Genomic DNA, 22,136 nt, shown 5'->3' on the forward strand with positions numbered 1-22,136 from the left:
GAGTGGACGGATGGATGAATGGAAAGACGAGTGGACGGATGGATGAATGGACAGACGAGTGGACGGATGGATGGATGGACAGACGAGTGGACGGATGGATGAATGGACAGACGAGTGGACGGATGGATGAATGGACAGATGAGTGGACGGATGGATGAATGGATAGATAATGGATGGATGGACAGATGAGTGGACGGATGGATGAATGGACAGACGAGTGGACGGATGGATGGATGGACAGACGAGTGGACGGATGGATGAATGGACAGACGAGTGGACGGATGGATGGATGGACAGACGAGTGGACGGATGGATGAATGGACAGACGAGTGGACGGATGGATGAATGGACAGAAGAGTGGACGGATGGATGAATGGACAGACGAGTGGACGATGGATGAATGGACAGACGAGTGGACGGATGGATGAATGGACAGACGAGTGGACGGATGGATGAATGGACAGACGAGTGGACGGATGGATGAATGGACAGACGAGTGGACGGATGGATGGATGGACGGATGAGTGGACGGATGGATGAATGGACAGACGAGTGGACGGATGGATGAATGGACAGACGAGTGGACGGATGGATGAATGGACAGACGAGTGGACGGATGGATGAATGGACAGATGGTTCTTTAGAACGAGATGAAATGTTCAGTTCCTTAACATTCAGTCCTTGAGTGCTGAACCATTTCTTTGCTGATGAGGCAATACAATGACTCAATATTTTGCATAGATCTTTCCACACACTGGTAACATTTATGGAGAGGAATTTTTCAGTTCTCCAGAGCACCAACAAGAATGATTCAAGATCAATTACTCAAAAATATTCTTCACTAAATACAAACCTGTTTTTTTTTATAGCATCACTCTATAAAAGAACCTTTTCTAGGACCTGAGCTGGAACCCGAATAAACATTTTTGTGAGGTCCACACTCCAGAACTGTGTCATAATATATATACTGTACCTCAACACCAAATGTGTACTAGAGCAATTGCTCATTTTTAATCTCCATTAAGTTTTCCCTAAATTCTTCCATAAACTTCTTGGACTCTAATTGGACCGTTACATGTTACGGAGTTAAATATTTTGGCTTAACAAAACAGCTGAAGTGTTGTAATTGTTGCAGCCTGTTGATTTCTAAATCAACACATTAGTTAATAATGAAAACCATGCACACACACTTTCTCATGTTCTTTCTGTGTAGGTTTCCTCCAGTTTTTTAGGTGTGAATGCCCCTAATTATGAATGAGTGCATGAATGTGTGTACATGGCGCTCGTTCTGTGGTGGACTGGCAGGAATCCAGGATGTATTCCTGCCTCACCCTTAGTGTTCCTTGGGAAGGCTCTGGATCCAGCGTGACCCTGATCAGGATATAGCAATTAATGAAGACTTAATGAATTAAATGACTTAAGAATGAATGTTATGAAGGGACGTCAAAGGACGTCTATAGCAAGTGGATGACTTTGAAACCCACTAGTCCTACCAAGCCAACAATCTAGCTTCACATGGGGGAAAAAAAAAAACATATAGACCAGTTAGTTGACTAGCTAGCACACCTACTGTAATAAAGTAATTAATGCGACATAAAGTGTAGTTTGACCCCAGTATTTCACAATGTAAACTAGTGAGTGTACAGCTTGTGCAACAGTGTAAATTTGCTGTCCCTTCAAGATAACTCAACACAGCCATTAATGTCTAAACTGCTGGCAACAAAAGTGACTACACCCCTAAGTCAAAATGTCCAAATTGGGCCCAATTGGGTCAGCCTGTCAGTGCTCAGACCATACGCCGCACACTGCATCAAATTGGTCTGCATGGCTGTCGTCCCAGAAGGAAGCCTCTTCTAAAGATAATGCACAAGAAAGCCCGCAAACAGTTTGCTGAAGACAAGCAGACTAAGGACATGGATTACTGGAACAACGTCCTGTGGTCTGATGAGATCAAGATAAGCTTATTTGTTTCAGATGGTGTCAAGCGTGTGTGGCAGCAACCAGGTGAGGAGTACAAAGACAAGTGTGTCTTGCCTACAGTCAAGCATGGTGGTGGGAGTGTCATGGTCTGGGGCTGCATGAGTGCTGCCGGTACTGGGGAGCTACAGTTCATTGAGGGAACCATGAATGCCAACATGTACTGTGACATACTGAAGCAGAGCATGATCCCAGCATGTATTCCAGCATAATAACGACCCCAAACACATCTCCAAGACACCCACTGCCTTGCTAAAGAAGCTGAGGGTGAAGGTGATGGACTGGCCAAGCATGTCTCCAGACCTAAACCCTATTGAGCATCTGTGGGGCATCCTCAAACGGAAGGTGGACTAGCACAAGGTCTCTAACATCCACCAGCTCCGTGATGTCGTCATGGAGGAGTGGAAGAGGACTCCAGTGGCAACCTGTGAAGCCCTGGTGAACTCCATGCCCAAGATGGTTAAGGCAGTGCTGGAAAATAATGGCGCCACACAAAATATTGACACTTTGGGCCCAATTTGGACATTTTCACTTAGGGGTGTACTCACTTTTGTTGCCAGCGGTTTAGACATTAATGGCTGTGTGTTGAGTTATTTTGAGGGGACGGCAAATTTACACTGTTACACAAGCTGTACACTCACTACTTTACATTGTAGCAAAGTGTCATTTCTTCAGTGTCGTCACATGAACAGATATAATCTAATATTGACAAAAATGTGAGGGGTGTACTCACTTTTGTGAGATACTGTGTGTGTGTATATATATATATATATATATATATATATATATATATATATATATATATATATATATATATAGTTTCTTGTTTTAAGTCTACTTTTTAAAAATCTTTTCTGCAAAGTCCTTCTGAGAATTTGACTGAAAATGAATTATGGTTTGATTTGATGCTTTGGTCCTACTAAGTTATTAACGCGCGCGCGCACACGCACAGTAAAGAGGAAGCGCTTGTGCACGAGCACGGTGGGGAAATCCACTTCCAGCAAGTGCAGCAAACTCTGATATCACGCGCACAAGTTCAGGAGTGAAGGTAAGCGGGCAGCTTTTATGGATCGGATATGACTGAAATTCCGCGACAGTCCGAACACAGGGAAAATGGCGCGGGGCAGAAGAGCAACGCTGAACTCCGCCGCACAGCTGCTTGTACCCTGCGTGATCTGCGTGCTTGTTGCGGTGAGAGCGCGAGCCTCGGTCAACGACGTCCCGGGCGGATTCAGCATGACCCCGCCGTACTTTAACTTGGCTGAGAGCTCGGTCATTTCAGCCACGGCTACGTGTGGCGAGGAGGAAAACGGCAACCCGAGGACGGATCTGTACTGCAAACTGGTCGGAGGGCCGACGGTGGGATTAACGAGCCAAACTATCCAGGTAAAACGCGCGCGCGCGTACCTGCGTTATTCCCGACTCTGGGAAAACAGGAAGGTGTAAAGAATACCAGAAATCACTGCTGAAACTTGTATTCATTGATTCATTGACAGTGCAGTTAAACTCAACACTCTGTATCAATAATAATAATAATAATAATAATAATAATAATAATAATAATAATAATGATAATAATAATAATAATGATAATAATTCTAATAATTCTGCCCTGTGTACGTTGAGTTTGCATGTTTGTCCTGTGCTTTGAGGGTTCCTCCAGGTATTCTGGTTTCCTCCCCCAGTCCAAAGACATGTATGGTAGACTGATTGGCGTGTCCACCCTGTCACGTAGTGTATGAATGTGTGTGTGAGTAAGTCCCGCGCTGGATCGGCACCCTGTCCAGATTGTACCCCGCCTTGTGCCCTTTGCTCCCTGGGATAGGCTCCAGGTTCCCCGTGACCCTGAAAGATCAACGCTATAGAAAATGTATTTCTGGATAATTTCACAGCTTCATGGTTCCAGGTTCACCAAGTTCAGAGTTTCACAGTGTTTGTTCTTATTGAGTCCGTGTGGGTTTCCGAGGCAGTCTCTGGTTTCCTCCCATCTCCCAAAAAACATGCCAGTAGGTGAATTATCTAGGATAAAATGAAACTCCTGGTCCTGATCCTGGAGAACCCTGTGTTCCGGACATTTTCGTCTTTCCCCCGATCTTACACACGTCATTCAAGCAATCTGCTAATTAACAACCAGTTCTCATGCAGACAGATGATAATACATCAGTTACTATCCCGGTATCTTAATGGGTTCTCTCGTTCCTTTCTACCTCACAAGAACATGCCGGTAGATGGATTAGCTTTCATAAGTCCTAAAGAGTGTCAAAAGTCCTAAAGTATTGTGCTAGGTGTGAATGTGTGTGTGGTGGCCTGCGTTGAACCGGTGTCCAAATCCAAGATGTATTCCAATCTCATGCCCAGTGTTCCTGGGTTCGGTTCTGGATCCGCTCCAACCCGGACAAAGTGCTTATTGCAAGTGTAGTGAGTAGTGAGAGTTGAAGTGGTTGTGTTAGAGCAGGGAAAACATTAAAGTGTGCACAACAGGGGGTTCTTTAGACCCAGAACCAATTATTACAAATCATGAAATATTTAACATGAACTAGCCAAGCTAAACAAGTAGTTTTATTTATTTTATTTAAAAAAACAAACAAAAACGTTGTATGGGATAATATTGTCTGTAACACTGTTCTAGTTATTCCACCACTGAGCTGCGAGCGATGTTCGGGACTAACAGTAGGCCAGTTTCAGCTGAACGATGTGCTCAGGATGAGCTGTACTGCTACAGGATTTCAGCAAATTACACCTGAACTAAACCATTCGGAGCTTTGAACACCATAATGGGTTTTTTTTGGGAGTTTGCTAACATTGAGTATGTAATATCTAGATAACATCTTTTAATAAAAGTAACATTTCGCTTAAAGAAGTTTCTGGTTTCACGGATTACTTGGAGCCGATCGGTGTTTACAGCTGGTTCTGAATCCTCTTGGTGATCACTGGGGATCTGCTCCATTATCAAAACATTTACAGAGATAATGTACGTGCACCAAATATAGCTTTTTTTTAAAAACTTGTTTCTTCATGTCCAGCTAGTTTTTCTTTCTTTCTTTCTTTTTGACCCGCATGCCTCTATGCTGCATTTGGCCTGTGGGAGATTTCAGGAAGGTGAAAAAAACATCTTGATATTTCACTTGTAAGCTTTTATGATAGATTAAAATGGCATGAAAAATACCTGGTGTTTTCTCTATACATATAACTCTACTCATAGTACACTTATCATATCAAGCGACAGATCAATATCAGTTTATAATGTAAGCCAAAATGTCTATTTAAGCACGATCTTTGGACAAATCTTGTGCCCACGTTGCCAGTTGCCTGAACTTTGAGTTTTGAGAAGAAAGAAGATAAGAAATGTCTGACGATAGGAACTACGCATGAGGTTTTTTATATATATAGCGAATGTTTCTACACTTTGTTTTTCAGTAGAACTCGACAGTTTTTTAAGGAAATTGAAAGGCATGCTTTAAAAAAAAAAACAACGTAAGCAGGATGGATTTGATACTGTGTTACATAAATGATAGAATTTTATAGAAACTTTTTTCCATGTTGCAGTGATGAGGATTATTAGCTATTTCATAGCATTTGCTGAAAAGAATTCAAATAGTTTTATCAGTAGCACACAAAAATTTGATTTGTTATAAGTGGAAAATGATCTTGGAGGAAAGTAGTGAGAAAGATGGGGCAACAACAACAACAACAACAACAACAACAACTGGGAGCAGAGTGGCTTAGTGGTTAGCACGTTTGCCTCGGACCTGCGTGCTTGGGGGTTTAAATCCCAGCTCTGCACTGTGGCCGTGGAGTTCTTTCCTTGCCTCGAGGTTTCCTCTGGGTTCTCCGGTTTCCTCCCCCAGTCCAAAGACATGTGCTGTAGGATGACTGGCACTTCCGAATTGTCCTGTGTAGGATAAGCAGTGTGGAAAATGGATGGACGATGAAGATGATTATTATTATTATTATTATTATTATTATTATTATTATTATTAATAAAATGTAAAAAATCTAAATACTAGCTGAGATTGTTGTTTAAATGTTGTTAAAAACTGATTTGAGAAAAAAGCTCCTAAAGTTCGCAAGACTTTTTGAGATGTTCATATAAAACATTAATCAGACATAAGGCAACATTAGCACTTTGCCAGCCAAGATTGGTGGCGGAAACACACACACACACGCACACACACACGCACACACACACACGCACGCGCACACACACACATGCACACGCATGTACACGCATGCCAATCTCGCACATTTTATTTCTAGAGAGAAACCAAATGATCTGTCAGTAGAACGAGACATTTTCACCCTTTAATTTGGAATACATGGTTTTTCTTGCTTTTCGATTGAACTCCCATTGAGAAATATTAGATGCGTTCGAGTTCATTCGAGATCGTTTCAGTTCCTGAGATGCAATCGTTGTTGCAGCGCAGAGTAAGAGGGAGATTTTGTGCAGGTCCCTTGCTTCTCTGGTTTAAACGCACCGTGTGAGAGACGAGCGCAGCTTTTGCTTACAAGCTACATTCGTTTCTGAACTCCTTCTCGACTTCTGACTCGAAACTACATCTGTGAGTGAATTAATGAGGGTTTTTTTTTTTTAACCCTGATACGAAATATTTAAATTTGAACCTTTGGTGTAAAATTTCTTTCAAATTTCAAAGCATTTAGAATTCTTCCCTGGGGCATTGGCTGAAATTTGCTCGCCATTCAAAATGCTAAAGAAGAACAGAGACTTGACATTTTTCTCATTCCTAATCCTAAAATGTATTCATTTATTTCAGTTCAATAATGTAGATTTGAAATGTCTGAGTTTACACTTAACGAGCGAGCCAGAGGCGACGGTGGCGAGGAAAAACTCCCTGAGACGACACGAGGAAGAAACCTTGAGAGGAACCAGAACCCGTCCTCATCTGGGTTTTAATAAATTGTTTATTTATTTATTGTTATTAAATCTCTTTGGGAGAGTTCAATTCGTGAGCAGATTATTATTAAAAAAAAACAAAAAAACGGCATGCAGGCTTGGGACAACTCAAAAGGGGGATCTTTATACTTCTTATGTATTTTCTCTCTAGGTATATGCACACCTACATGGTTCTGTGCCTCTCTCTCTCTCTCTCTCTCTCTCTCTCTCTCTCTTTCTCTCTCTCTCTCTCCCGCCCTCTCTCGCTCTCTCTCACTCTCTCATTCTTGTTGTCTCTCCCCCTTTTATCGTTTCCACTGCTCACTGTAACACAGAGCAAAATCCCTCACAGATATAGGTCCTTACCACTCACTCTCCCGGCTCCACCCTCCATTCACAAACTGGTGCTCGACCACGCCCCTGCCCCTGCCCCTGCCCCTGCCCCTGCCCCTGCCCCTGCCCCTGCCCCTGCCCCTGCCCCTGCCCCTGCCCCTGCCCCTGCCCCCACCTCCACAAATATATTTATGGTTTCCTAAAGTTGAGGTGTTGAAGTATATTATTGGAAGATAAACCCAATTTCCGGCCAAATCCTGTTTTATTTATTTATTTATTTACTTACTTACTTAGTTATTAATTAAAATTATTATTATTATTTTTACATTATTTATTTATTTATTTATTTATTTTTTTATAATTTTTTTTTGGCTATTCACCAGAAAATTCAGCCGCAGTGACATCTGATGGGTTTTCCCAGACCACCACACATGCAGCGAATCACGAAATAATCACGTTCCAATACACAAATGTAGGCAGACGTTTCTATATAAGGTCGGGGGGGTTTCCAAGCTGCAGATCGCTAGAAAGCGGGTCTCTTTATGTGGGTAAAAGTGTATCGCGTTTTTTGTCCAATCGGTGAGTGATTTTTATTGCTTTATTTATTTTTGTGTGAAACGACCATGTCAAACGATTTAAACGATCAAAAATATCGCTGTCCCAACAGCTTTTGGGTTTGGAATGTGTTTCGAGTCCATGCCTATAAAAAAAAAACAAACAAACAACGTAATAAGAACAACTCTGTTATGCAGTAAAAGTTTTCTTCGCTCATTTTATTCGACCTATTTTTATACAGCCGATATTGTGTATTTATTTCAGAACTATATTATGTACATTATACAGAACCCTTAAGGGTTATTTGGTCGTCTTTCTGTGGAAACCGAGTGTTTCCTTAGACCTTTTTCGGACGTTAGAAACCCTTGCACCTGTTTTCGTTAGAGTGTAGATATGTAAAATACGAGTGTGAGACTCTGAGGCTTTATGTGATTGTTTCAGGGGCAGTACTGTGACCACTGCAATGCCAATAACCCTGAGAAAGCCCGTCCAGTGAGCAACGCCATCGATGGCACAGAGCGCTGGTGGCAGAGCCCGCCTCTCTCGAGGGGGCTACGGTACAACGAGATAAACGTCACGCTGGATTTGGGTCAGGTGAGTGTACCGTGAGAAACACCCTTGCTGGAATTTGCATTCTTTGCCAGTATCCATCTCTCGTATTGTAAATAAATAAACAAGTACACACACCTATTTGTGTTAATATCCTCGTGAGAACCAGTCGGCATCGTTGAAGCGAATTAATACTGCGTCAACACTTAAATCTAACTCGAGACGTCCCTACAAATTTGGTCCCCACGCAGATATAAAAACATTCCCGTATACACACATTAAATTAACTATGCTCCAAGAGCCTTACTTAGACTTGGCACTGTAAAAATTTTTTTTTTTTTTTTTTTTTTTATTACACACACATATTTATACAAGTGACTACAAGCAGATTCCAATGGGCATTTCCTAAGACTGAGTCTTCTATGTTACAGAGTGCCTGAGCTTCAGACACTCATCCCTCTCGATTAGGACAATAAAATGTATCCCGAGCTTGTCTTCTTGCTCTGACGAACAGCGAAAAAATCCTCCTCAGGCTTAAAAAACAGGACAAAGACTAATAATCCTCAGGATTTGGTGGGCACGGAGCCTCTTTGAGGCACTTTTCGTCTTTACTCCAGGTTTTTGGCACAGAGCACAACCTCATATCAAGGCCCTTTTTAGGGTTTAACGCTCTTCTGTGCTTTTTGCTTTATTTCCAAGTAGGTCATCGTGGTTTCTTAGGGATTTGTGGGAAGCTAATGGATTGCTGCTGCCATGCGGCTGCTCTTAGTGTCTCAAGAGAGCAAGATGTAAAAATAGAGCGTTATTATCGGGGAATCAAGTCGGGTTTTTAGCGTGTTCTCAAACCACAGCACTGTTGAAGTCTCGAAAAGGATCATTCTGTAATCGATAATGGACTTTCGGATTCTGCTAAATGGCTCACCGAGGAGTCTCGGTTCCGCTTTCTCTTTTGCTTTTCTTTTGTTCACACACACACACACACACACTCTCTCTTTCATACACCACACATTCACATCCACCTGTTGAAGGCTGCAGAATCCTGGCGCTTCTCACGCCAGAGAGACTCCGTTCTCTCAAAAATAGCCTGTGTGTGTGTTACTGAAAGTGTCTGCCATTGTGTTTATTTATAGAGATATGTGGGGGTTTAGAGATTTTCCTTAATGCAGAGAACCGAGCTGGAACCCTACACTTAAAGAACGGTTTAACAAAAGGGTTCTTATGTGTAAAGTAGACCAAAACTTGGACCTTGGACATACTTCAACAACGCCAGTGTAAAATCTCTGACTTTTAAAAAAAAAAAAAAAAAAAAAAAAAAAAAAATGTGTTTCTGTTGTTTTGAATCTCTGAGTTAATCTTGGACACAAAGATGTTATATTGATTAATGTAAACAATTATTATAGTCGTAGCACCTAGAGATTTGAAGTGAAGTGAAACGAGTGTGGTCATCATGTTGCGTTGAGGCAATTACGCAAGGGCTTTAGGAAGTGGAAATATGGCTGTTGTGAAGACCACCAACATCAATCCAAGGCAAGTCCAATACCAGGAATAGCCAAGACCGAGTCAAAGCTAAGTCTTAAAGGGGTTGAGGCTGTCAAGACTGAGTTCAAATGAAAGCGAGATTAAGATTAAGACTAAAAACCATCAAAAACCTTTACCCAAAAGCCTTTACATCAAATAGTTGGCTTCATTCATGCGTTGCTCCAATGACAAAACACAAGACGAACAGTACTTTCACAAACTCTTGATCGAGACCGTATTTAATGAGACCGTGATGTCCGAGACCAAGACAAATCCAAGTACGAATGTCTATATGTCTGAGACGAGTCCAAGGCAATACTGAAAACACCTTGAGACCAGATTCAGGTCCTATAGCCATAAGGGGAAGACCAGAAGCAAATCCATCAGTATTGAAACTGAAAGTGTCCCACAAAGCCACAAAACTTTCTTTGCAGAACTTTGACTTGTTTTTAAACCTTTCGATTTCTCCCAATTCGGTCATTAGTAAGTTTTCACGCTCCTGATGACATGTTAGCTACCAAGCAGGGATGTTGAAGAGTAGCACAGTGTGGCGGAATACACTCTCAGGAAAGCTCTTTCTGCCCTCTTCCGCATACATGAGTTCAGAGAAACCCACGATTGGCTAGGGTTGCTGTGATTGACAGGGGAGAGAGAGAGAGAGAGAGAGAGAGAGAGTGAGAGAGAGTACGCATGCCATCCTTTCCACCCAAAGAACATGGCCAATTTTGCTAGGACTCCCAGCCACGGATGGCTCCCGCACCATCGGGATTGAAACTCGTTGTCTCCCAAAGTTAGCAAGAACGCCGTTCAGCCCCTTTTTATTTATTTATTTATTTTTTCACGATTGACTCTATTCCACAGCGATTGAAATGTTGGAATGTATCAATTGAGTTGTCGTGCACTTTAAGGTCATGGCATATGATTTTATATCATTTTCATCCTCATCAAACCATTCCAATGCGTTCCATTCCATCCCTTGTGCGCTGTGAATGGGGGCGGAGTCGTCTTTACGAGACCACACCCATTAAGATCATAGGATGAAGACGATCCGTCAGACTAGCTCTCTATTGATTGAGCATCGGTATGAAACGAAATGATTTGTAGTTTTGACGACGGATGGAATAAATAAAAAAAGAAAGAAAGAAAGAAAGAGTTTTCCCTGTTGTTCTCCAAGACTCTTTTGGAAATTTATTCCACGACCACTTGTATAATGAGAACACTACGATCGTTTGTATAAATACTGCGTTACATACGTTTGTATGTTGCTCGTACAGTTCAAATCCAAACACTGTCGGCGTGCGCCTTCATCTGATGTTCCGCTTACCTTCCATTTTAATCTGAAATTGTCTCCGAATCGCGTGGCTGTAGATGGCATTATTCAAGCTAATTAAATATATTAGAGGATAAATACGGGGCATTTGTTCTACTGACTGTATCCTGATTTTTTTTGTTGTTCTGAGAAGGAAACTGCATCAGGTCTCACTTCTGGGTAAATCTTTCATGCCTCAGCTCTCAATGGCTCATTTTACAAGCTACAGTATACGAGACGCCCCTTAAGATGGAAACAGGGATTCATCCAGAAGAAAATGATGTGGGAAAGCTAATAAGGGCATGTGACAAACTGGAATTCAGGGGAGTTCACTCTATCTGTCCCCCCCCCCCCCCCCCCTTTTTAAGCTGTATGGCTGAGTCTTATTAAGGAAAAAAAAGAGAAAGGAAATGAAGAAGGAGAAAATTGAAAGAAAGAGGCAAGAAAACGGGTCAATAGAAGAAAATGAGAAGAGTAAAGGGGGAAAAGACAAGGAAGTGTGATGATGACCCGTTGAGCCCAGTTCCCTCTCCAGGGCATACCCCTTATCATCAGTCTTTTTCTCCCTCCTGTTCTCCTGCCAGTCCCTCTTACTCTCCTACCAGCCCCCCTTATTCCCAATAAATGTGGTAGTCTGCTTTACCCTCTGTGTCCTGTGGTTATTTTTCTCGCTCTTTATATTCCCTATACCAAATTGTTTACAACAGAAGAAAGGCGGGGATTAATGAGGATGAAAATAACGGAAAGAAATATAAAAAGAAAGAAAGGGGGAGAGGGGAAAAGGAAAAGGACCGACGGAAAAGAACAGGAAGACATCCGAAGGAATGATGATGATGATGATGATGAAGAGGAAAAAAACGGAGAAGAAATCGAAACATGGAAGGGAAATAAAAGGGAATGAAACATGGAAAGGAAAAGAAGGGAAAAGGACAAGAAAGAAGAAAAGGGTAAAAAAAAACAAAAAGGAAAGTTAAAGAAAAAGAACAACAGTTGTAACGGCTTGCCGACCCATCACTCACTACGTTTACATGGACAGCAGTAATCGAATTATTGACCTTACTCTAATTAAGATAATAATGTGAGTCGCTTTTAGAATACTCCTGTCGTGTTCCCGTTTGACGTGTTATAGAACATAATCAGATTAACAGCCCGCGTCATCACGTCACCGCGCCACGCCCGTCCGACGTCCCTCCAGAAATTCACGTATCGACGTACAGTTCGTCTTCGTTATGGTACCGTATACACTTTTGGGTGTTTTTATTTATTTTATTTTACGAACGTTTTAAGTGCGTTGAATTATTTGTCATGCCGTACGTGCTAACAGACGACTGCTTGAAGCCGTCTCAAACCGCGTACTTACCGTCTATATAGTAGCCGAGATACATGTGTTTTTCCCCACTACAGGCCTATAGTAGGCAAGTACGCGGTTTGGGACGCGGCCGTGCTCTCTTGTTCGCCGTAACGGTCGAGCGCTGCCGTGTGTGTACGTGTCCTGTCGCACAATGCGGTGCAAACTCTCACACGACATTCATAATGTGATCAAGGTGTTTACATGTCTGTAATACTCGTCCGTAATGCGACTAAAACAGGAGTACTCCACACGTCTTAATTCGAGTATGACCTTAATCAGATTAAGGTCAGTAAAAATTGCTGTTTACGTGGTAGTTACTTAATCACAGTATGGTCTTAATCGGATTAAGAGTGGATTATTGTTGTCCATGTAAACACAGCTACTGTCTTTAGTTGTGATTCTTCTCTTTGTGTGTGTGTGTGTGTGTGTGTGTTCCTTACATCACTGACTGAGAAATATGTATGTTTTGTCCTCCTGACCTGCTTTATTGCTTGCACTAGCTTTGTGGATGATTTATTTATTTATTTATTATTATTATTATTATTATTATTATTATTTTTACCACTGTCTGTTTTTGAATCTCTTGGTTGCTATAGTGACAGCATAGCCTTTGATCTACTCCTGTAGACTCTTATTGTTGTGAATTTTTTTAATAGCGCCACCTGCAGTACCGCTGAACATCACGGACAATACGAAACCGCGCGGAGAATGCGAGCTCGGCTGTGCGATCCTACAGTCTGTCTGAACCTTTCAAAACCTGGGTGTAGGTCGTAAAAAGTATGATGTTTGTCCTCGTGCTGAAAACCTGTACTCGAATTAAATACACCGCTAATTTTATGTGGCGCTTTTATGACTTCTGTGTTCGTCGCGTACCGTTCTTGGAACCGTGAGACATTTCAGTCCGGCGCTAAAGCAGGGAACATTGTTAGGGATTGACCTTTTAATAGCACCCGCCTTTTCCAGCCTTTCAGCCGTGTACACAGGTAAAGATACAGCGGCGTGAACGACAAAAAAATAAATAAATAATGGAGTTATGTCTAAAGCTCCTAAAGATTGATCTGTTCGAGGAAAAGACTCTCTGCGTAACCTGGCTTATGAAAGCATGTGATCTTTTCTTGGAAAGATTTACCTCGTTTATTATTTAACATAATGCCTTTTAGGTCGTGTGTGTGTGTGTGTGTGTGTGGAGAATAGAAATCCGTCTCCCCATGTGACAGCCGTCCCAGCCACCTGTCTCCCTCAGTTACATGAATGCTACTCTTATTATTTTAAAGGCCGCATTTCATCCTGCCGCTTTGGGGTCCGGCTCAGAGCGTAACAACTGTCTGTCTCTGTCTGCGGCGACGTCAGGTGATTGTTCATTTGTGGAGCAATCTTTATCCCTGAGCTCACACACAATATATACTGTAGATGTCCAAAATAGCCTGTGGTCTAGAGCAAAACACACACACACACACACACACACACACGTACACACAGGTGCCACGTAGTCTTGCTCTGATTTAACTTGAACTGATAATGAGGTGATGAGTGAGGTGAATTAGGTGTCATAAACCAGGAAAAACATTCAACCACCAGTCTTCAAGTGCGCTCTTCAACACCAAAACAAGGTTCCCCTAATGTAGAATCTTTTGCCTGAGGGGTCTTTTAATCATTTTTTGGTGTTCCTCAGTCACTTACTAACATTCAGTAAGGGGTACATTCCGGTCAGGGTCACGATCATTGATTCGGAGGAATGTTGGGAATACACCCTGGATGGGATGCCAGTCCATCAGCGATCAATGTTACTGTATTGTAGTTATGTGAAGCAAAATAGTTAAAGAACCATAGACCAAGGAACCAAACAAAAATGTAGATTTATGGTATCTGACAGGGGCGCACGGTGGCTTAGTGGTTAGAACGTTCGGGTTCGATTCCCGCCGTGGCCCTGTGTGGGCGGAGTTTGCGTGTTCTCCCCGTGCTGCGGGGGTTTCCTCCGGGTACTCCGGTTTCCACCCCCAGTCCAAACACATGATCGGCGTGTCCAAAGTGTGCGTAGTGTATGAATGGGTGTGTGAGTGTGTATGTGAGTGTGCCCTGCGATGGATTGGCACCCTGTCCAGCGTGTACCCCGCCTCGTGCCCGATGCTCCCTGGGATAGACTCCAGGTTTCCCCGTGACCCTGAAAAGGATACGCGGTATGAAGATGGATGGATGGTATTTGACGGACGATGTTATCCAGAAGTCTGTATGTTATACAGTAGTCCACTTACATTTTCTGATTTATATGACTGAGCAGCTGAGGGCCGTGCTCAAGGGCCCAGCAGTGACTGGGATTTGACCTCACGACCTTCTGATCAGTAATTTAACGGTTTAACCATTGAGCTATCACTGGCCCCGTGGTTCTTTACAGTCCTTACAGGATTTCAAAGAGGTTTCCTTGATTTTTGCCGCATCTTTTAGTTCAAAATTTGAAATGCAGTTTCTGAGTTTTTTATTTTGTGTTTTTTTTTTTTTTTTTTTTTGCGGAAAACTACACGAACTGGCGTGAAATTGTTCTGCGTGAAATTGTTCTGCGTGCTCTTTCACAGTGATGTTTTGTCGGTGAACGAGACCTTTCGGCTGTACCCGTGTTCGACGCACGTGAATCGAACACGGCTTGGGCGGAATTCGCGTCGTGATGACGTCACGTGACTCGTCCCGACCCGAATCTGTAGAAAATCTTGATTTAATCTATAGAATTCTGAAAAATTGCGAGCTCCTTCAGTTTGAATATATTTCTCCAATTTTGATCATTTCACCGATCGAGAAATCGTGAAATCCTGGAGGGACTGATAAACAGTGTCTTAAAGTTGTGTCTTTTTCCATACACCGTGTGTGTTAATTATTTCCTAACCTTCAGCCCTGCTCAGTTTCTGATGGGTTTTTTTTTTTTTAGTTGGTTTCTCAATGCAGCACTGACACACAGGTATTTAAAAACCTAACACTGCTGATAGTGTGTGTGAATCACTATATGTTATATCGAGTGTTTACTCAGTGGTGCAGTGGGTAGAGTTCCCGCCTCACTACTTCAGGGTCCAGAGTTCGGCTTACTGTCAGTGTATTGTTTCGCACGTTCTCCTTATGCCCACATGGGCTTCCTCAGGGTTCTCCAGTTTCCTCCTACCTCCCAAAAACATTCCAGTAGGTGAGCTGGCTATGCACAATTGCCCCCAAGTGAGAATCTGTCCCATCCATCTACGTATTCACTGATGTGGTCCAAATGGAAAAAGTGATTTACGTTTATTTACATTTATTCCTGTAGCAAAAAAAAAAAAGCGACTTACAAAAGAGGAAATACGAGCGAAGCGATATATCAAGCGGAGAATAATACAAGTAGTGCTACCGTACAAGATCTTTAATTGAGTTCTAGAGAAGCTAGTGCGCAGAGTCGAGGAGTAAGAGCCAGAGTAAGGTTGTGTTTTTTGTTTGTTTTTTTTATATTTAAGGACAATGTGGGGGTTGGCGTTGTATGGGTTAGTTCACGGACGAGGTGGGTCTATAGCTGTTTTTGGAAGATGGTGAGAGATTCTGCGGTCCGGATTGAGGTTGAAGTTCATTCCACCACTGAGGGACGGTTAGTGTGAAGGTTCTGAAAGGGATCTTGAGCCACGCTGAGTCGGCACTACTAAGCATCGGTCGTTAATCGATCGCAGATCGCGTGAGGGAACGTAAGCCTTCAGGAGAGAGTTGAGGTAGGGGGCGCTGTTCCAGATAAGATCTTGTACGTGAGCATCAAGGCCTTGAATTTGATGCGGGCGTCTACAGGAAGCCAGCGGAGGGAGATGAAGAGGGGTGTGACGTGGGTTCTTTTGGACATGGGTTCATTCTGAATCATCTGGAGGGGTTTGATGGAGCTGGCTGGGAGGCTGGAGAATAGCGCGTAGTCGCAGTAGTCCAGTTTTGAATGGGTTGTACTGCGGAGGTAACTTATCAAGAATACCAGAACACCAGCCTGAGCTCTGGCTTCCATCCTGATTGTAAACACGTCCTCGTTAAAACCAGAGCCGGAGAAAGTAAAGCGAGCGTAATGCGGAGGCCGTGTTGAAATTCACAGCTGTCTGTTTTCTCCTTGAAACGCTATTTAGAGTTAACATGACTCCTGGACCTTTGGCTTGAAGATGTGTTAAGTCTGTGGTCAAAGCGGTGCTGACAGTTTGTAATCTTCTGGCCCATTTTTCAAATATTTACCGCCGCTTGAGCGGACAAGGAAAGGCGATAAAAGAAGTGGATACACACGTCCCTCGTGCGCCCGAGTTTACCCGTCACGTACTCGGTGTGCTCTGACATGACAGATGATCAAACACGTTCTTTCCTAACACACCGCAGGACCCTCATGCCCTTGTATACGCCGTGCGCACACAGCGTCAAACAAAAGGAGCTGATTTAAGACTGTTTGACTTTGGAAATTGAGACGGTAGCACGTCTTATTCAGTCCGTGCATGTTCGGGCAGCAGTGCGCGTTGTTCCTTTTGTACGGTGTTTTTTACCGCTGCATGCAGGACTGGACTCATGACATGAACACACACTTTCTCTGAACCTGAAATCACAGAACGTGCTCTGTGAAATTGACTTTATAATACAGCTCTGATGAATGCTCCATTCCGATTGGTTAGAAGGTGATCGATTCATTTTCCACAACAGCACATCTGCAAGGTTTTCATTTATTGATTGATTTATTTATTTATTTATTTATTTATTTATTTATTTTGAACACCACTTGACGCTTTCTAATACGTTATCCGTGTTCTGTATCGTTTCTATAGTAACGGCCTACACAGGGACGGGCTTGGTGTTTGATTCCGTACATTTCAGGATGAAAGCTTAATGCTTTGTATAACTAAGAAAATCTACTTTCGATATATATTTTATCGATTATGTTCTTTTTATATTTCGAACGAGGTTTTTTTATTGATTTAAAATGCTACTGTGTTTAAAGAAAATTCGAATGAGCAATTTATAATACAGTATAGGTAATTATTATAAACAAAACTAAGTGATTTCAGTGAGTTATTTTTTATGCACATTTGTATTCATCAGTTTTTCTAACTGCATTTTTATTACATTGCTTAAAAATTCCATATGACATTTGTTTGTAAGCGTTATGTAAATAAAGATTATTATTATTAGTAGTAGTAAATAATGAGTAAAATTACTAAATGATTAATAAATGCGTATTTGAATGCATGTTTCCTTGATAAAGAAATTCCATAATAAAAAGTAAATGCTTTATTTTTTTTTTTACGCATCAATTCTTATAATATTTAGTATTTCTGTTATTTCATCTCCAGCTACATCTATTGTATTACCGCCACCACCACCATCCCCGGTGGAGAAATATTCTGCGTAATCATCGTTAAACTCAATAAGACGGAGAAGATGTCCGTGATGTGTTGTTGGAAATTGCTGTGTACGAGGCGTAGCATGGGAGTGACATGCCATGAATGATAGTACGTTGGGTGGGTGTAAGGGGTGTACAGGGGGGTTGTGTTTGCTATGTGACACCATTCCAGGAATCTGTGTGTAGCTGACATGTCTCTTCACACACCCCGAATAACGCCTACATTCGTCTACAGGAGTGAGTGGGGCAGAACGGATGCATACCGTCCCTCTTAACACACAGGTGTGAACAAGATGCAGGCCAGTTCAAACGGAAAGCCAAGGCCATGTTCAGATCACTGGCTTTGCTTCTCAGTTCAGATCTTCTCAGTTCACAGCTGTGCGCAAACGTTCGAAGGAGATCTTTCCGAGGATATGACGCATACTTGTGTAAGATTTTCACGCTCATTTAATGTGCACTCCTCTCAACATGGGAGTGTCAATAACAGCTGCAAAACAGCTGTATCTCGTATCTTATTTATTTATTTATTTATTTATTTATTTATTTTTTGGTGGGGGGTTAGAAAAGTGCATTAGAAATAAACATTATTATTATTATTATTATTATTGTTATTGTTAATTATATTATTAAGGGTGTGGGGGGCGCTGTTCCAGATAAGATCTTGTAGGTGAGCATCGAGGCCTTGAATTTGATGCGGGCGGCTACAGGAAGCCAGTGGAGGGAGATGAAGAGGGGTGTGATGTGGGTTCTCTTGGGCTGGTTGAAGACGAGGCGCGCTGCTGCATTCTGAATCATCTGGAGGGGTTTGATGGAGCTGCTGGGAGGCCCGAGAGCAGTGCGTCGCAGTAGTCCAGTTTTGAGATAACAAGAGCCTGGACGAGTTTCTGTGTAGCCTGTTCGGTGAGATAGGGTCGGATTTTCTTGGTGAGATAGGGTCGGATTTTCTTGATGTTCTATGGACTGAACCTACAGTACCGTGCAGTTGTTGATATGTGGTGTGTAAAGGTCAAGCTCTCATCAAAAGTCGCCTGAAAGTTCCTGGCCGTCCTGGTTGGCTTGAGTGTGGTTGAATCGAGTTGCACAGCGAGGTTGTGGTTGACCGAGGGGCAGGCTGGGATGACGAGGAGCTCAGTTTTTGCCAAGTTGAGCTTAAGGTTTTGTTCCCTCATGTTATAACTAATCATGCTATTACATAAAACAGGTGAACACAATAGGATAACAAAGCAGTACCAAACATGAAAAAAGTGTCAGATTTAAGAGATTGTAAACTATTACGAATCGTTTACATAAACAATATGACGTTTCTCCTCGAAATGTGATTTAATTGCTTATGCAAAATTTAATTTAGTCTAGTTACTGGTCTCAGTTCTGTACGGTGAATGCGACCTGCAACTCGCTCCTGGCAGATCTGCCTGTGAGCGCCGTCCGAGCTCTGCAACTGATCCAGAATTCATCTGCATGACTTGTTTTCAGCCGTCCTAAGTTCTCCCACACCACCCCACTGCTACGCTCTTCCGCTGGCTTCCTGTAGCTGCCCGTGTCAGATTTAAAACACAGATGCTTGCCTACAAAGCCAAAAATATACCCCCACCCACTTACCTCAAAGCGCTTATCACACCCTGCTCAGCACCACGCTCCCTCCGATCCTCTAGCACTGTTCGACTGGTCCCTCCATCTCTCAGGGTAGAAGGAAGGCATGCATTAAGACTTATCTCTGTTCTGGCACCTGGGTGGTGGAGCAGACGTCTCCTAGATGTCCGTCCAGCTGAGTCACTGGCAGTTTCCAAATTACGTTAAATAATTAAAGGTTGTCGTTGTTCGGTTGTTATATTCCCTCCCGAACAACGTTTTTAGACCGATGATGATCTCAGCCTGTGACCTCGTGAGCCAGTATCAGGATGTATTTATCGAAAGAGACTTCAAAACAGTTCTGTATAAGGGCGTCTGCCAGACGCCATCGATGGAAATGATCGTGGAGTGTTAACGCGATCCAGTTACGCTATGAAATCTCGCCGATGCGAAGGAAGCTCCTCAGCTCGGCTGAAAAGTGCAGGCTTTGGTTGCATTCGATTACGAGTCAACAAAGGAGCACTTGTTGGATGCGTCCATGTTTTGACCGACCACAGAGTTTTGATTTCCCACTTCCGAGTTAATTTGAACACAGCGTTAGCACTATGAGGATCCACGAGGTAGAGTTTAGTCCTGCGAGCTCATTTCGATGAACCGGCCCTGGTTTGTATGATGAAGGGGGAAAAAACAAAACAAAAACGAATCACTATGGACCTCAGGTCTTCATAGCGTCCAGATTTGCCTCTGATAAATCTCCGGTAATATAACCGTGTAGAAAATGACAGTGATTAAGATCCTATCACCGCTTTATTTTGATGAGACAGACCCAGTGATGTGACTTCGATGACTGTAGAAGATAAACCTGACTGAGTGCATTGTGGCCGGCGTTTTTGTTTCCTTCCTAGCTCTTCCATGTCGCTTACATCATCGTAAAGTTTGCCAACTCGCCCCGGCCAGACCTGTGGGTCCTCGAGCGCTCCGTCGATCACGGGAAGACCTTCTCGCCCTGGCAGTATTTCGCACGTGAGTTCACGTTTATCAGTCTCTACCAAACATTTTAGATCTTTAAAATCTAAAATATGTTGTTTTTGTTTTATTTCCATTTTTCTCTTTTTTTTTTTTTAAAAAAAAAAAAACAACAACAAATAAATACATTTTTTTAAAAACTTTTTTGATTGTTGTGTTTTTACCCGTTTTCTTGTAAGAAAACCTCGAATAAAGGCTACGGCAGTAACCGAGTCAGCTGAGCTAATGAACGGCGTAAAAAGTCATCGGGATATTTTTCTGTTTCTGACTTCAGCGGCGAAAAACTGCATTCTATTTTAGCTCTACGGATATTTCCGGGTCATCCAGTGTGAACCACTTCAGCATTGTTTTCATTAGTTTTTACGTAGCTGGCTAACCCATGTTTCTACTGATAAAATACACCGAGACGAAGAAAGATAGAAACATCCAGGATGCTTGACATGAGATAAAAATGTTTTTTTTTTTGCTTTCCATATGTCACTAAAGCAGAATATATATATATTGGGTTCTTTAGATTTAAAACAGGATTGCATTGAAAGGTTTGGTAAGGAGCCTAACAGCAGAATCGTTGGAGATGATGATCAGATCTGTACCACAGAGTACTCACGGATCGTCCCATTAGAAAATGGCGAGGTGAGTTGTTTTTGTACTTTTTTTTATTATTATTATTATTATTATTATTTTTAGAATTTAAAGTGGCAGTGATTTCTGGAAAAAATAAAGAACGACCGGTGTGATAATGTACGTGCTATCGATACGTTCATAAAAAATTGATCCGGGACTATAAGAGTGTCATGGCGAATAATCAGCTTTGGTGTAGTATCAGTAACATTAACCGCCCTGTTGTTGATTATTCCATTATTGGTGCTTTCAGATCTTCGTGTCTCTCGTGAACGGTCGTCCCGGATCGAAGAACTTCGCCTACTCTCCGGCGCTGCAGGAATTCACCAAGGCCACAAACATCCGCCTGCGCTTTTTACGGACCAACACACTGCTGGGGCATCTGATCTCCAAGGCTCAGCGTGACCCCACTGTGACACGCAGGGTGAGGGTGCCGTTATATACGTACCACGTCGTTTGTAAAATCGCTCACACTGACGCAGAGAAATTTCACGAGCTAAATGGAAACGTTTCATTCAGCCTGGCTGAGAAATGAGGGACTTGTTTTGTTTGAGTCACTTCTCAAGACGGTGAAAGTCCTGGGATGTTATAAACCGTGGTGTGTGTGACGCTCGGGGTGCGAGACACGAGCGCGTCGGTGGGTTCAGATCCACTAAATCTAAAGGGAATTTAATGAATAAATCAAACTCTCCACTTCATCTTCACTCCTGTTTACGAAGGGTCAAACCAGAAACGATGATTCATCATCGCAGATCCTTAAATCAGCTCTTTTCTCTCGCGTCCTGGTCCCGGATCCGTAAATAAGGGTTTATTCGGTATCCTGCTTTATTGTTTATTTTATTTTGGAGTTGTTTAAAGCGACCCAACATAACAGTGATTCCGCGCTACAGCAGGTGAGCTCATTCTTCTCCTCTGTAGAGCAGTTTTCCCTTCTCTTATCACGCGCACGGTCGCAAGTTTGGACACGACCAGCGTGCGGTTTTTAACCGCGCCGCACAAAGGATGAACGTGAGCCGAGTAAACAAGAGATAAGCTCGACTCCATTTGTCGAAGGTTTGCCGTGCGTAGTAGTCGTCGA

The 22,136-nt window shown here is 42.6% G+C and overlaps 1 protein-coding gene across 4 annotated transcripts in view; it reads left to right on the top strand.

Moving 5' to 3' along the window:
* The first annotated feature begins 2,962 nt into the window (after positions 1 to 2,962).
* Positions 2,963 to 22,136, top strand: part of si:ch211-241e1.3 (laminin subunit alpha-3) — a 112,074-nt gene continuing 92,900 nt past the window's right edge. For 3 of the 4 annotated variants that reach the window (XM_053681565.1, XM_053681566.1, XM_053681567.1), the window contains exons 1-5: positions 2,963 to 3,363; positions 8,198 to 8,350; positions 20,317 to 20,434; positions 20,952 to 21,070; positions 21,312 to 21,482. In XM_053681565.1, the coding sequence (XP_053537540.1) occupies positions 3,091 to 3,363; positions 8,198 to 8,350; positions 20,317 to 20,434; positions 20,952 to 21,070; positions 21,312 to 21,482 (834 nt within the window). In that variant the 5' untranslated portion in view covers positions 2,963 to 3,090. The remainder of the gene's footprint in view (positions 3,364 to 8,197; positions 8,351 to 20,316; positions 20,435 to 20,951; positions 21,071 to 21,311; positions 21,483 to 22,136) is intronic. The other variant, XM_053681568.1, reaches the window with a different exon arrangement.

This window comes from Ictalurus punctatus, chromosome 7 (genome assembly GCF_001660625.3).
Source record: "Ictalurus punctatus breed USDA103 chromosome 7, Coco_2.0, whole genome shotgun sequence".
NCBI lineage: Eukaryota > Metazoa > Chordata > Actinopteri > Siluriformes > Ictaluridae > Ictalurus > Ictalurus punctatus.